Source organism: Brachionichthys hirsutus, chromosome 1 (assembly GCF_040956055.1).
Source record: "Brachionichthys hirsutus isolate HB-005 chromosome 1, CSIRO-AGI_Bhir_v1, whole genome shotgun sequence".
In the NCBI taxonomy this organism is placed as follows: domain Eukaryota; kingdom Metazoa; phylum Chordata; class Actinopteri; order Lophiiformes; family Brachionichthyidae; genus Brachionichthys; species Brachionichthys hirsutus.
Genome location: NC_090897.1, coordinates 4,822,063 through 4,833,760, shown reverse-complemented (window position 1 = coordinate 4,833,760; position 11,698 = coordinate 4,822,063). Strand labels below are relative to the sequence as shown.

Sequence of the window (11,698 nt, the reverse complement as noted above, 5' to 3'; positions counted from 1 at the left end):
AACGGGCGCACCAAACCCTGGGACAGCTTCACCCCCGAGGAATTCGCCCAGCAGTTCCACGAGTCGGTGCTTCAGTCCACGCAGAGAGCGCTGCAGAAACACAAAGGCGAGTCGGCGCGCTCCGTCCGTCAGCGGCGACGAGTCGGGACGCCTGGTCGATCGGCCGAGTCGGCGCGGTCCGTCCGTTAGCGCCGACGAGTCGGACGCCTGGTCGATCGGCCGAGTCGGCGCGCTCCGTCCGTCAGCGGCGACGAGTCGGACGCCTGGTCGATCGGCCGAGTCGGCGCGCTCCGTCCGTCAGCGGCGACGAGTCGGACGCCTGGTCGATCGGCCGAGTGACAAACGTTCCATCTCATCCTCTAGGTGGAGCGACGGGAACGTCGGAGTCCTGCCACCTCCAGGAGTCGTCCGTTCACTACAACATTCCGGAGCTTCAGAGCGTCCCGGGCCGGCCGCCGCCGCCGCCGCCTCACTCAGGTGCCCATCCTCTCCTGCAGCCCCGCCCCCAGCCCAACGGGCAGCACTTTGCTGCACCTTTACACCGGGACGCCTCGGGGACGAGGGAGGACCTCTCGGGTCCGGATTACTCTGAGGAAGAGGAGGAGGATGAGGACGAAGAGGAGGCTCCTGCATCCAAGTGGCAGGGAATTGAATCTGTATTTGAAGCTTATCAGGAATATATCGAAGGTGAGATCTCCATTATGAAACCGTGCTGCTCTTCCACCTCGTGTCAAATCAGTGCCAAAGCCTGCCTGCGTGGAATTGGTTCATATCTCATCCTATGTAATGATTTGGTGTTTCCCTTCATTCTCAAACAAATCATAAAATATATTGATCTTAAAGCGGAAGTTTAAAATAACAGTTTGACTTGATTTAAAACCGACGGGACGAGCCCAAGGTAAAGTCGTAGTAGCGTTCTTTGATCACTAGAGGGCAGTCTTTTCAATTCCCACTCTTCGCATGCCCGGTGGAAACCTCACTCGTCTGATTTTCTCTCTCACCCATCGTCTTTGATTTGGCGCCGCCCTCCAGAGCAAAGTTTGGAGCGGCAAGTGTTGCAGAATCAGTGTCGGAGACTCGAAGCTCAGAACTACAACCTCGGTCTGACTGCCGAGCAGCTGTCTCACAGCATGGGGGTAAGACACGCCCCCAAGAACTCCTACCCCCCCCCCCCCACCCATCACCCATGTGGATGCGTGTCTCCTCTGCTTCCAGGAGCTGATGTCCCAGAGACAGAAGCTGGCGTTGGAGAGGGAGAAGCTACAAGCCGAGCTGGAGCACTTCAGGAAGTGTTTGACGCTGCCACAGACGCACTGGCCGAGGGGTGGCCACTACAAGGGCTACCCGCCTAGGTGACCCCCCCCCCCCGACGCACCAACCCAAATGGCCCCCAGGCTCTCTCTCTCCCCTTTTTTTGGGACTGACATCCAGAGTTTCTTTTTCGTGGCCCGGTCCGCAGGGCTCCATGGAGGAGACTACAGCTGGATGATACGGGACCTTTCGGTGAAGGGTCGGCAGCCTTTGGATTGTGGCCAGCCAGGGACTGTGCCATAAGCCACCATCGCGTGCCAATGTAGCCAAGCCCCCCCCCCCCGAGATCAGCAGAAGCACGGGACAGAATACCTGAAGAGCAACACGAATACACGCAAAAACTTCTGTCCCAGCTGCTCGATCGTTCGGTCCCTGCATCCCTCGCCACCACAGCTGCACAGACAATCCTGCCAATGAGGGAGCAGCCCCCCCCCCCCCCCCCCCCCCCGAGACTCGAAGGCTTCCGGTCAATGAGGACTGACTTTTATCGCAGTGGCCATGAGCTTCTCAACTGGAAATGCACTTAAGAATAAAAGCTGAAGAACTACCTGGTGGTACTGTGTTACAAAGAACTTGTTCCAAAGTCGGGAAGAACTTCGACTAATGCACATTTTGTTTGGGGGGGGGGGGGAATTAAGGAAAATGTTTTATTTCAACATAGAAAATTTGAGGATAAGAATTTAAACAGGTGCTTCAGCCTTGTATTGTATATAATATGAAGACTTAAAAAGACTTTTGTATGTTTTTGTTACTTTAATCATTTTTCTTTTCAAAGAAAAAGCCTGCCATTTTTATATGTTCATGCTTTTGTTTGGGGGGGGGGGGGGGTGGTGCTTTTAGTGTTTGTACTGCTGCTGGCCAGAACAGCTCGTTTTGAGACATTCAGCTGAGTAAGAGAGGACGGGGTGCACTGAGCCCGGCGACGTTCGCTCTGAGGTCCTGAGGCTCGACCCCCCCCCCCCCCCCCACAATCACAGCGACGTGTGTGTGTCCATTTTAATTCTGTAGCAGCAACAAAACTCTGGCGGGACGCTCCTCTAGTCAATAATTGTATTTTTTTTTACTCTGATGTACTTTCAAAGACATGAAGAGTCTTTTGAAGCTGCCAGCCGATGGAACCGGTTCTCCATAGTCACCGCGTCACGTTGCGTAACGCTTATATTACAATATTGGAATCGAACGGCGCGAAAGGTTCGTAGAACGCGACGCCTCATTGGCTGAAAACCCGCCGCAGCGTGCCAAAATGAAACGCATTTAGAATTGAGTTACGAATCTGTCCAGCCAAACTCAAATCAGACGCATCCTGCTCGCGAAGACCTTTGACCCCCCCCCGCCTGCTTTTCCCGATTTCAAAATGTGCAGGATGTTAACTTATTTCTCAAGTCAACGAAGCCCCCCCCCCCCCCCATATATTACCGTAGGTTAATTACAAGTGCCTCAGTGAATGAGTCGCATCACACGATTGGACCTTCTGCTCAAACCAGTGATCAGGGACTTTCACATTCACTCTACTGTATGCCTCCCCCCCCCCCCCCCCCATCTAGAGCCGAATGTTTTACAAACGGGTCCCGAGCCGGCTCAGAGGACCAGGCAAATCGAGCGTAGTCTCATTTTTTACAGCGGAGAGCCGAGCCCCGTCTGTCTGAGTTTGCATGCCTGAGGCAAGCTGCCAATGACCTGGGGTGGGGGGGGGGGTGGGGGGAGGTGAAGTTCAGTGAGCCCCTTACCCCCCCCCCCCTCCTACCCTTGCACGCCCATGCAATAGCCCCATTACTCAGTGGAGGATGTCTAGATGCTGTGAAATCCTGTTTTTAAAATGTACTTGTTTGAATTCATTGTAATGTAATATATTCTTTGTTGAATGTAGTAATTAGGGTATTTATGAGTATATGGCTGTGATTTCAGACAAAAAAGAAAATAAAATATTTCAAAAATGATCACCTAAAGAAAATTATAGATTAATCTGGATATAATTTCGTGAGGCAACGAGAAACGAGCCGTACGTTTTCTTCAATATCAAATGTTTCGTCCAGTCAGCGGTTTAAAAAACACCCGAAAATTCAAGTATGAAACACGGAGCTACGCTCGGGCGTAATTCTGAAGGCAAATAATCCAGTATGCTCAGAAATGAGGAGAGTATTGCAGCAAACTGAAACCCTAAATGTACAAAAGCTTTTATTCTGACTAAATACACATTTAATTACAGATAACATGATTTTAATACACTTCAAAGCGATTCGGCTTGAATCATCCATTCAAATGAACGTTGATTCTATTTCTGGAAGCATTCCGGAGTCCGAACACCTCAGCCTCAGGCTCCGCCCCCCCCCCCCAAGGATCTGAACCCTTTTGACAGGCCCGGATGGATCACTGCCCGTCAGTAGTCCGTGAGTCGCCCCCTCCTGGAGCCGGGCTGCAGGTTGGACCGTAGCTTGTACATGCAGTTGAGGGAGTCCAGGAGGAACGTTCGGATGGTGTTAATCTCCATCAGCGTCAGATTGTCCAGCTGGAGACACAAGGAACCGTTTCACCCCCCGAGGACCGAGCAACGGATGAATTACTGGATTATAATCCACCCACCGTACCTTGGCGTGAGCCTCCATCTGGCCGATGAAGCTGTCTGCGGAGAGGCGGAGCTTGGCCACGCGCGTGTCCCAGATGTCTTTGACCAGCGTTCGGATTTCGTCCGCTTTAGGGATGTTGTCGGACGCGCTGGGAAGACGGGCCGAGCCGTCGTCGGGTTGGGTCGGAGCGACAGACAATAAGGGAGCGGTTCGTTTAAAATGGACGCCAGGAGCGCGATAAAGAAGAACCCCCGAGGGAAATATCACGCCGCTAGTTCTGCGTAGCCCGGCGAGTCGGGAATAATGAGCCCCCCCCCCCCCACACACGATGGTTATGAGCTCTCTGGTTCTCTGCTTTGGGCTCTGTGTGCATTCTAATAATAAATGCTGTGGAGGGAGAACACTGTAAAAAATAGTACAGCAGATTAGCAACACTGCTGCTTCAAATAAAAAATCAATTCAAGCGCAGATTCTATCAGGATTCAATAACTGCTTTCATCTCAGTCATGTGACTTTTGATGGTTGGGCCTCCTACAGGTGGAACGCGTGAACAGAGGTGACATTATGGGATGGCCATAATGCATAACTAACTCATTCCCTCACACAGCACTTTAGAGACCCGTTACTATTTTGAGATGCAGCGCAAAGCGTTGATTTGAAATTTGGACGCGCACAAAAAACCTGAAAGGCCAGACCATCGTCGTTATGGAAACGACGCGCTGCTGGCTGGCTCGCCTCTGTTGGGGTGCAAACACTGGTTGAAGCGTTTGGGACTCACTGGTTCAGCAGCAGTTTGGTCAGCTCCATGTAGTGAGGACTGGGAACGGGAGTGAAGGCCTCCTCTCTCCTCTCCAGCTCCCGCGTCTCCTCCAGCTTCTCTGAGGAAACGACGGAACAGGAGACGATGTCAGAAACCAGCACGCGTAATTTACGGCTAGGATAAATCAGAAATAAGCGATTTAACGCGTGAGCGGAGCGTCTCACCCACGTCCATCCAGGCGGGAGGAACAATCCGACACTTCTGCCTCTGCTTCAGGTTCAGGGCCAGCCACAGCGGGACATCTACGGCTAATCCGGGGTTGAACGGACCCAGGTCGCCCTGGGCACAGAAACATTTGGTGGGGCGGAGTCACGTGACTCGTAATCCTGACGTCAACGTCAGGATAATTTGACTTGACTGTCACTGTGGCGTCACACACTTAACACTACCGGCCAGCGCTTAACCCGGAAACCTGAATGCCGGACATTTACTCAGGTAATGTAGCTGACGCTAACACAAGCTAACCGGATCACGAGCAGCCGGTTTGACCTCGTAAAATGATATTTTAACACAAACGGACTCACCCCGATCAAGTAGACCTTGTCTAAACTGAAATTTGGGATGATCTTCACCGTCTCTTTCTCGGCGAGGAACTCCACCTCCGAGGGATCCATGAATTGCTCTCTGGCTTCCGCAGAAGTTTAGCCACTGAATCGAGCTAGCTCTTTTCCCGCGCTACGGATCGCAGGAAGGACTCCATTAGACGCATACGTCACCAACACGGTGACGGTCGCGCGGGGGCAGGAAGGACTACGAGTACATTAATGCCGTTTTCCTTAAATTATATTTGTTAAATTATATTTTATATTCGCGCATTGCCGGTGTATATGCGCTTTGCTGACTGTTTTGGTCACTGTTTAATTATGAGAGTTTTGACATATCTTTTTATTTTTGCCTTGTCTGACCCGGAAGAAGAAAGGTGGGTCATGCCACAGCAATGGTAGTTTCAGGCAAGTACCGCTAGGTGGCGATGTCCACTGAATGATTTAAAATGTAGACCACAGATCTTAAATTCCAACGTTCCAATTGAAATGGGTTTTATGTCATTTTTATAGCTTTGTAGATATAAATAGATATTTTTTTTATAAATAGATCATTTCTGATCATCAATGAGAGCAATTGGAGCATGAATGATCAACACTGCCAATCCCATGAAGTCAGTGTGGAGATGGCAGAAAGCCTTCTGCACAATAAAACCACTCCACGTGCACATTACAAAATAAGACGAGGCACGTCAAACTCTTTATCTGTACAAATATTTAAAACTCATTCAGCCAGCTGTTCAAACTCTCATTTTAACTCGATACATTGCAACATATTTTCATATCAGAGCAGAAAATGAAATCTAGAGGGGTTACCCTAGAAGGAACCCAAATGTGGTGAGCAGCTAAACTTTAATATAAAACATTAAGTGTGGTTTCTGTGATTTTACTGTATGTATCCTTGTTAATGCAGCGATTTTCCAATGTAATAAATCAAGTACTGCATGTCTTTTTTCAATTATCTTTCTCTACATCTACATCACCAAGTCAGTTACATGTATATTATAAATTCGGTAATGGAAATAAGTGTACCTGAATTTCTTTTTTGCATTTCTACCCAGGTAAGACCGACGTCTATTTTGTTTTATTAATGTAGAAAGTCTCCTGATTTGATTCCATTCACTTGAGATTTCTGTACAAAAAATGTATCCTTATTAAATTTTAGCTCAAAATCCAAGGTAGTTCTTTATCTTTGTATTTAATTAACATTAACATATTAACATTGTTACTGCACCTTAAAATGAGTCAATTTCATACGTGGGAAGTGTTTCCTCCTGACTTAAAATGGTCAATTGGTATCAATAAATGCTTTACTTTATCCCAAAGACAAAATTGACATATTCCTGACGCCGGAGATCTGGAGGCCAATTAAAATTCAATATGGCAACATGTATATCCTGCAGACCGACATGCACCAGTGACGGAGTACAGTATGCACCCTGTTGAAAATTCAAAGCTCTCAAGTCACCAACTCGTCTGCCGTTAACGTTCCTTCTGTCGGAATCGGGTTGTCATGTGACAAACAGAACAAAGAGCAAAACTTTTATTCTACAATTTCTTTGCTTGTTTTCATGACGAAAATCTTCATGAGTCAATTCCACGTCAATTTTGTTTCAGACCTGAATACAAACTAGAAATTTGTATAGAGAACATTCATATTGTATCAGTAATATAGCAACCTTTACATTTTTAATGATTTGCAATTCAATCTCTATAGAGCTACCAAACATAAAAAGGAACAAATAAATGTTAGAATTCAACTTAACGACACACCTTAGAATTAACACAAATAACTGCAGAAAATCGTACATTACGTAGCATTCGAAACGCAACTGCCTTTATCACCTGGTAGAAGGTGGACACATTCCACCAGAGCACACGCGGCGCTTGCCCTTAACAGGTGTTAGCCAAACCGGACAGCGTTCCCAAAGTTCCCATCAGTTCCGGGCCTTTGGACGGAACAACTGCGCATCGAGCCTGTCTTTTAACTCCTGTGCGACGCAACGAGTAGCATCGTGCATGTTGACATGGCCACGATATTCACGTGATCTGTCCAGGGTGCCCCTGTCGGAAGTTATTAGCACAAGTCCAGGACCGACTTGTTGATCACAGGGTTGGTCCAATCATTCCTGAGATCATCCAAGTGGTTGTCAAAATCAATCAAGTTCTCATAAGACCTGCACTCCAACAGTGCAGATGTGATCTTCTGTGCTTCGCTCCAGTCCTCAAAGCAGTCGCTGGAAGAGAAAAGAAGGGTTTCCATGTCAGAGGTTTAGGTGCACATCCTCTGTAAATGTCTCAAAGTGGAAGAGCTCTAAACCTACGCAGTTAATTCTCTGCTTTTCCACTTGTTTTCATGATGATCGTAAATGAGCACAATGGGCTCGAAGCAGCTCATCGTTAATCTGCTGTTGTCCACCTGAGAGGAGAAGCAAGCCGAGGGTTAGTGGCGCCGGCGAGTTGGACGATCTGAGGGATAAATCTGTTCAGATAAATCTTCAGGATTGACATGAAGGTGATCTAAGAAGCAGAACAATCCTTTACTATTACGTTTACATGTACTATGGACGTTTAGAGATTTGAATTTATAATAAGGTTACATTTATATGAATTTTACTTAGCAATTAATATATATGCTTGTTACGAAAAATACCTTGATATTCAAATTCTGGTACTTAATTTAATAAAAAAATTCAACAGTTGCTTTAGAAAATAAATGTTAAAAAAAAGTGCAGTCTTTGTGTTACCATAACAATCGCTGCTTCGTTGAAGTTTTCTGAAATCCGTGCAGCCACTTTTTCTGCAAATTGGTTGGGTCTGTGAGAGAAGGAACCAAATACATATTGATTAGGGTCCGTAGGTATGATTTATGATCGGTTGCTGCATGAAGCAGCCCGTGTATTGTCTGTACCTTGAATCCTTTGTGCGTTCATTGGCTTGATAATACCCAACGATGACGTAATTGTTGTCTCTACACCATGTATCGATCTGAAATGACAGGATTTGTGGCGTCATCGTGGAAGGACATGACGTCAAATAAAATTCATTGTAAACAGGAGCGGAAAATATTTGAATTCTATATGAACTTATTGTACAAACTGCATCATACGACTACCATATGAAGGCTGCGTGCTATTTAGGTGCATTTCGCAATACGGGGATCGTTTCTAATTTAGTCAGAGGGGTCGATATTTAAAACACCTGTTCGTGCATCAATGCGGTTCAACAGCAGCGTGCAAAATCGCTCCTACAACTTCAGGAAGTTCCAGGAAACACCGGACGGGTCCGTACCAGCGTCAAAGCTACTTCTAGCATCGGTGCTAGCGCGAGGGTCCCGTGGAACAGCGGCACGCAATCCACGCACAAGACGGCTTCCCCGGCTCTGTTTTTATCCTTCGTCCTCTCTGCCACCAAGAGTCCATTAACGGACGCGCAGGGGTACTTAGCAGCATGTAAGAGCATTTTACAATAAGCCTGACTCGTCAGCTGAATCGGCATGTTTGCGAGACTCGGGGGGTTGAATCACAACGAGCTAGTTAGCAAGCAGCAGGTGTAGCCATTAGCCGGTGTTGCCGTAACTGAGGATTTTAAAATGTCGTGAAACAAGTCACTTTACGTATTTCCGTTCGCAGTCGCACTTCCTTTAAGGATATCGGCGGACGAGAGAAGGAAGAAGACAGCAGGTTGGGTACTTTTATCTCTATTGAAGCGTTTCTGAGCTACACCGCGGAGTGCCGCTTACCGGCGCCGTGACATTATACAGGTAGCCATTTTAAAAACGTGAACCGGACGAGCTGGTCATGTTGAATTAGACACAAATGCGCGAGTGACTTTGTCGTAGGTGGGCTAAGCTCGCTAGCATACAGCTAGCTGTTGTTAGCGCTCCGTGGTGGCGGACATGTCGTTTAGAACGTCGATGATAAAGTGGTGTTCCACTGGTTCCTATAAATTATCGAAGCAATAATAATATTATTGAATTGGAATACATTGTCTTAAAGAAATTGACATTTCTGCGGTTTTATTATCGCCGGCGGCATGACCTTGTGTTTGAAGCTAAGGTTAACAATAGCTTGGGTGCAAACAACGCTAAACCTATGATACCGCCACAAATCAATAGTCCTCAATTTATAAATAGAACCTCATTTAAACGTCTGTAATAATCACAGTATTATTAGTTTAAATAGAGATGTATGACTCCAATGTGTTCAGATATTTGCTGTGTGCCTTTTAACTTAATTCTTACATTAATCATTCAACCAGAGAAGAATAAATGAATGTTTCATGGTAGCGTACAAGACTGTGTCACTGTTATATGCTTGTTTTTGTTTACTTCTCTTCATAATGTTTTCCGCAGGATGCTGGCCTCCAGAGCTCTGAGCCTCATCGGCAAGCGTGCCCTCTCCACGTCCATTTGTGTACGGGGCGGACACGGTGCGTGCTGCGAGAAATATAATGGAAGAGCTTTCACTTTTGACATGTATTGATCATTACAATTTTTGAAAATGAAAAGTCTCCATCGATCTTTTTAGAAGCTAACGGGGTTTGCTTGTTTCGGAATGGAAAGTTTCAAAAATCAGTGTTAAAAGTATTTTAGTTCAAACCAGAGTCTGTTGGCAAATAGCTCTAGAATTCAAGAGAAATAAAATAGTAAATGCGTTGGGGTTGTACATGCCATGTTCATTCTTGAAGGTTACATTTGTATCTACTTAGCTTCTGTTTCAGGCTTGGATATATCGGTAAGAATTCTGTTGAATTCACATAACTGCAGAAAATTGTGATTTGGGGCTTTTCAACATTTATTATGACGGGTAGTTCATCAGCGTAGTGTCGGGTGCCCTGCAAGAACAAGAATGTGTCATTTGGAGTTGCACTCATTCAGTTAGTAGAGATAACTTAGTTTAATTTAAAGTTAATGCGAATGCAATAAAACATTTACATTTTGCATAGAAGGCTGACAATCATAAAATAATTGGCAAAAGGCATCCTACATACGAGTATCTCTGCACTGTGACTTGCAGGTGTTGCCAAGGTAGAGGACTACACTCTTCCTGCCTACTGTGACAGGCGGGGGGAACCCCTCCCGGATATCTGCTATGTGCAGAACTTGAGTCCAGACCAGAAGTCCCTGAAGGCCAAGGAGATGGGCTCCTGGTTGGCGCTGTCTAATGATGAGAAGATTGCACGTAGGACTGCTGCGAGGCTCTCTTTTCACTGGACATTAGTTTGGTTCATGTATGAATGGTGGATCCGTCGACCATTTATTTCCTCATTAATCATCTTAATTCGTTACTTTGTGTTCCCAATATTCAGTGTACCGCATCAGCTTCAATCAGAGCTACGCTGAGATGACCAAGTCCACGTCAGAGTGGAAGGTTGTGTTTGGAGGAATTCTCTTCCTTATCGGCCTCACTGGCCTCGTTGTCGTCTGGCAGAAAAAATATGGTATGGCTTCCTAAACTCATAGATAGCGAGCTCGTTGGCAAATCGACCTGATTTAACGAAGTGTGATTCTTTTTGTTTGTGAATGTAAGCGAGTCAAACGAGATGCAGTCATCTGTGTTAAATTATTATTATGACCATTAACATATCATTGTTTTTTTTGTCTGTGCAGTGTTTGGACCCCTCCCACACACCTTTGATCCCGAGTACAAAGCAATGGAGCTTCAAAGGGCGTTGGACATGAGAATGAACCCCGTGGAAGGCCTCGCGTCCAAATGGGATTATGAAAAAAAGCAGTGGAAAAAGTGAATGACCGTAGCGGATGCTGAAGAGCTCGACAATACAAGAATCACCTTGTTTCTGTTTTTCAATCGGTTGGCCACATTGCCGCTACAGTACATTTTGGAAGCCCTCTTCCTCTTACGGTTATTGTGTGCTGTAGAAATAATAAAAGTTTAACTGATGAAACTAATTGTGTTTGGACTTCGATGCTTCTACTTTAAGTCACTAAAGGAATAGACGTCAAATTATAGTCGGGAACATACAGGTGTATTAAGCATTAGCTATTTCCACTGGGGGGGGGGGGGTTACAGTTGGAGTATAAGGTGTATAAACCTTATGTGCTAACAGCTAGTTGGTGCGTGTATGTTAAGGCTGGCTAATGAGCTAATCATTTCTTGAGTCGTTTAAATTTGAATTAATTACCAAGAAGTTTAAAGCAATGAATCTAATATGATTTCCCAGAGAACGTCCATGCTAACATGCTAACAATGACCATTTAAGGATTCATTGATTGGGGCCTTTGTCCCCCCCCCCCAAAGAGACGGCGTGACGTAGTGACGTCATTTACCGGCTGAGCTCAGCTCGCGTCAAAGCAATCCGGAAGACGGAGCTGTGCTGGCGGCGGTTGAGATATCGGTGGAATAAAAACAACAACTTTGCTCTGCAGTAAGAGTTTATTATCCTCCTTCATAGAAGATTATTTTAAGTCGAAAGTTAGCTCAGCTTCACGTTTTAGATCT

At 46.2% G+C, this 11,698-nt stretch overlaps 3 protein-coding genes across 3 annotated transcripts; 1 reads left to right on the top strand and 2 right to left on the bottom strand.

The window, feature by feature from the left end:
* Positions 1 to 3,582: 3,582 nt before the first annotated feature.
* Positions 3,583 to 5,360, bottom strand: gins2 (GINS complex subunit 2). Its single transcript, XM_068742593.1, has 5 exons — positions 5,220 to 5,360; positions 4,860 to 4,974; positions 4,654 to 4,753; positions 3,897 to 4,023; positions 3,583 to 3,817 (listed from the first exon to the last, which is right to left on the bottom strand). The coding sequence occupies exons 1-5, from the start codon at positions 5,307 to 5,309 to the stop codon at positions 3,689 to 3,691; spliced, it is 561 nt and encodes a 186-aa protein (XP_068598694.1). The 5' UTR covers positions 5,310 to 5,360; the 3' UTR covers positions 3,583 to 3,688.
* Positions 5,361 to 6,466: 1,106 nt separating this feature from the next.
* Positions 6,467 to 8,735, bottom strand: emc8 (ER membrane protein complex subunit 8). The gene is made up of 5 exons (XM_068742581.1): positions 8,529 to 8,735; positions 8,149 to 8,225; positions 7,985 to 8,054; positions 7,562 to 7,656; positions 6,467 to 7,474 (listed from the first exon to the last, which is right to left on the bottom strand). Exons 1-5 carry the CDS (start codon positions 8,733 to 8,735, stop codon positions 7,315 to 7,317), a joined length of 609 nt encoding a protein of 202 aa, XP_068598682.1. The 3' UTR covers positions 6,467 to 7,314.
* Positions 8,736 to 8,869: 134 nt separating this feature from the next.
* cox4i1 (cytochrome c oxidase subunit 4I1) lies at positions 8,870 to 11,148 on the top strand. Its single transcript, XM_068742604.1, has 5 exons — positions 8,870 to 8,920; positions 9,592 to 9,668; positions 10,256 to 10,420; positions 10,548 to 10,679; positions 10,849 to 11,148. Exons 2-5 carry the CDS (start codon positions 9,593 to 9,595, stop codon positions 10,983 to 10,985), a joined length of 510 nt encoding a protein of 169 aa, XP_068598705.1. The 5' UTR covers positions 8,870 to 8,920; position 9,592; the 3' UTR covers positions 10,986 to 11,148.
* The last annotated feature ends 550 nt before the right edge of the window (positions 11,149 to 11,698 follow it).